General features: G+C 35.1%; 1 protein-coding gene across 1 annotated transcript; it reads left to right on the top strand.

The window, feature by feature from the left end:
• Positions 1–727: 727 nt before the first annotated feature.
• On the top strand, positions 728–1,660 carry LOC120139114 (cytochrome c1-like). Its single transcript, XM_039154441.1, has 3 exons — positions 728–779; positions 818–848; positions 945–1,660. Exons 2-3 carry the CDS (start codon positions 834–836, stop codon positions 1,356–1,358), a joined length of 429 nt encoding a protein of 142 aa, XP_039010372.1. The 5' UTR covers positions 728–779; positions 818–833; the 3' UTR covers positions 1,359–1,660.
• Positions 1,661–2,880: the final 1,220 nt, after the last annotated feature.

Here is a 2,880-nt window from a genome sequence, read left to right as displayed (position 1 = left end):
AAATTTCAAACACATAATAATAAAAAATATAAATAAAATTAAATTATATAAAAATTAAAAGCTTTTAAAAACACTGTTGCCCATCAACACCCTCGATCAACCCTTACGAACAATCACATGTAATATATATATATATATATATATTATTAATAATTAAACTTTTTTTAAATAAAGATTACTTTATAATTACCTTACATTAAATAAAAAGAATATTAGTTTAGCCCCGTGTCTAGGAGAGACTTTGAAAGCTAAAACATGATGGCTAAACGTGCTAATTTTCGCATTGTAATCAGTGAGGTGAGGCGTTAAATTCCAAGATTCCTCCAAGGCATCCGCTACCCTTCTTGATAACTATGACTCATAAATATATCAATAAAGAGGACATGGGATGAAGCGGAGTGAGTGAACATCAAATGTTCTTACAAAGAAAGTCTCGTAGAGGGGGTTACAATTATGTGGGTTGAGGGTGCGGGGGTGCAGCCACCGCATTACGGTACAAGATTAATTATGTAATTTTGTACCAGGTTTTTTATTATAAATAGAGATGTAACCTAAACCTATGAGACATTGAATAAAATTTCTAGCGCCGCCTAGACACCGAGGACGTAAGCACATTGCCGAACCTCGTTAAAATTCTTGTGTTCTTTCGTTATCTTTGCCCGATTCTTCAACACTTCTCTCTCATCAACTTTTTCCCTCTATATATGCCCCTCTCTTTTGGTGATCTATGCATCAACATAAAGCATTCCCTTCTCTATTTGCCTTGAATCATCTTCTTGTTGCTTCCAAATATTTTCGTGGTTAGTTTCTAATTACATTTCCTTGGGACTTCTATGGCTACTGCAGAGGTAGTGGGTTTGAGCTTGGTTTGGTTTACATTCAATATTTCCTTTGTGTTGATTGCTCATTGTTTATCATTTCATTTGTCATATTTGATCGTGTAGATCGTATCAGTTCAAACTGCACTCCACGAGGAGAAGAAAACTGCAGAATCCATCCAGGTTGAAGAAACTACAACGAATGAGGAAGCTCGTGCAGAAGAACCTATTGCTGAAGAACCAAAGGAAGCAGCATCTGAACAACCTGAAGCTGAAGCCGCGGTTGAAGTTGAATCCAAGCAGGTGGTCGAAGAGGAGACCAAGGCCGTGACCGAGGAGCCACAAGTTGAGAAAGAAGAAGAAGAAGAGGCTCCTAAGGGAACTTCTGAGCCAGTTGCCGAGGAGACAACCGAGCCAACCGAGACAACCATTGAAGAACCTACAGAGTCTACCGAAGCTGCACCGGTGGAAAAACCCAAAGAGGAAGTTGGTAAGGAAGAAGAAAAACCAGCGGAAGCTGAAGCTGAGAAGACCGGGTAATAAGCTTGTAAGATGGGGGTCGATTAGCTAAGTAAGATGGGGGTCGATTAGCTAAGTTTGCATGTGGTAGTCAATTAGTTTCTACGTAGTAGAGTACGGATGTGATAGTATTACGGTTGATGAGGCTTGGACCGTGGGACTGGGGGATTGAAATGACCTAAATGATGGCTTGCCAATTGACTCAACTATATGCGTTGCCGTTGGGCACAAGTAGGCATTTGGGGTTATTTTTTATGCTCGATGCATGGTTTCTGGGACCCAAGCATGTTGTTTTAATTAGTGTCTTTGATGCCTGAAATAATAAATCGTAGTGGTTAATTTGTTTAACATTTTTCCACTGCCCAATTGATTGCTATCTGAATTCTAAGGTCAAGATTTGTTCTTTCGATGTCAGTTAAGAGTAGGGTTAGCAAAATTCTACTTGACTAAACAATATTAAAAAAAATTATTTGGTTTGATATTAAAAATTATAATCCGATTTGATTCGTTCTGTAATTTTATAAACTCTATTTAAAGCGAAACAATATTAAATAACTTGAAAATTTTAATAATTATTATATTTGTTTTCAAGTTCAAGTTGAGTTTCTAAACTCTACCTGATATATGTATGTCACATATAAAAAAATATGATATATATATATGGTTATAAAAAAACCATTTAAATTGAAATCAGATAGTAATATAACATTATAAATATTTACAATTAAATTTATATAGTAACTCAAACAACTTAACTCAAATTTTATAAATTCAACTCAACTAAAAGATATTCAAATAAATTTTGAGCTATTCCAGAGCACGACTCTCCCTGACAAGCGTCGTATAGAGAAGAAAGGGTCGATCTGCAGTGACTTAGAAATTTTTTATATATGTTTGATTTTGATCTTGATCTAAGGAAATTGAAAGAGAAAAAAATAGAAAAAAAGGGTTTAGAAAAATAAGCTGGATAAAGTAAAAATAATTATGTTGAGAGATAGTCTCCAGCTTCGCTCCGCCTCAGTTCGTCTCATTCACTGAAATGAGTTTTACTTCAGGATTCTTGCTGGTTGTAGTCTACAAGGCCTAACCCTTGTAAATGACTATTCTCTCCGGTGAACTAATTTCCCAAAGTCAATCCTTGGAAGTTGGTCCTTATTTCGATTAACAACGGCTATCGATGTTAATGCCAATTAGAAGTGTAAACGAGCCGAGTCGAGCTCGAGTATTGCTGAGCTCGACTTGACTCGAAAACTCTGAAATGAAGCTCGACTCGACTCGAAAACTCGCAAGCCTAAAATTTTTAAACTTGACTCGAACTCAAAATCATGAATTGAAGCTCGTAAAAGCTCGAAATGAAAAAAATCTTAAAATTAACCTGATTGAAGCCTCAAACTCAAACTTGAACCTAAACCTTAAACACATAAAAATCGTATATTGTATTTAAAAAAAAATAAACACATGTTAATATTATTAATAATTTATTTTTAAAAAAAATTAAAATTTTAATATATTATATTTTCGAGCTGCTCACGAGCTTTTCGAG

This window comes from Hibiscus syriacus, unplaced genomic scaffold (genome assembly GCF_006381635.1).
Source record: "Hibiscus syriacus cultivar Baekdansim isolate YM2019G1 unplaced genomic scaffold, ASM638163v2 tig00110724_pilon, whole genome shotgun sequence".
NCBI lineage: Eukaryota > Viridiplantae > Streptophyta > Magnoliopsida > Malvales > Malvaceae > Hibiscus > Hibiscus syriacus.
Note: the sequence above shows the minus strand (reverse complement) of the source record. Positions and strands in the feature narration are given on the sequence as shown.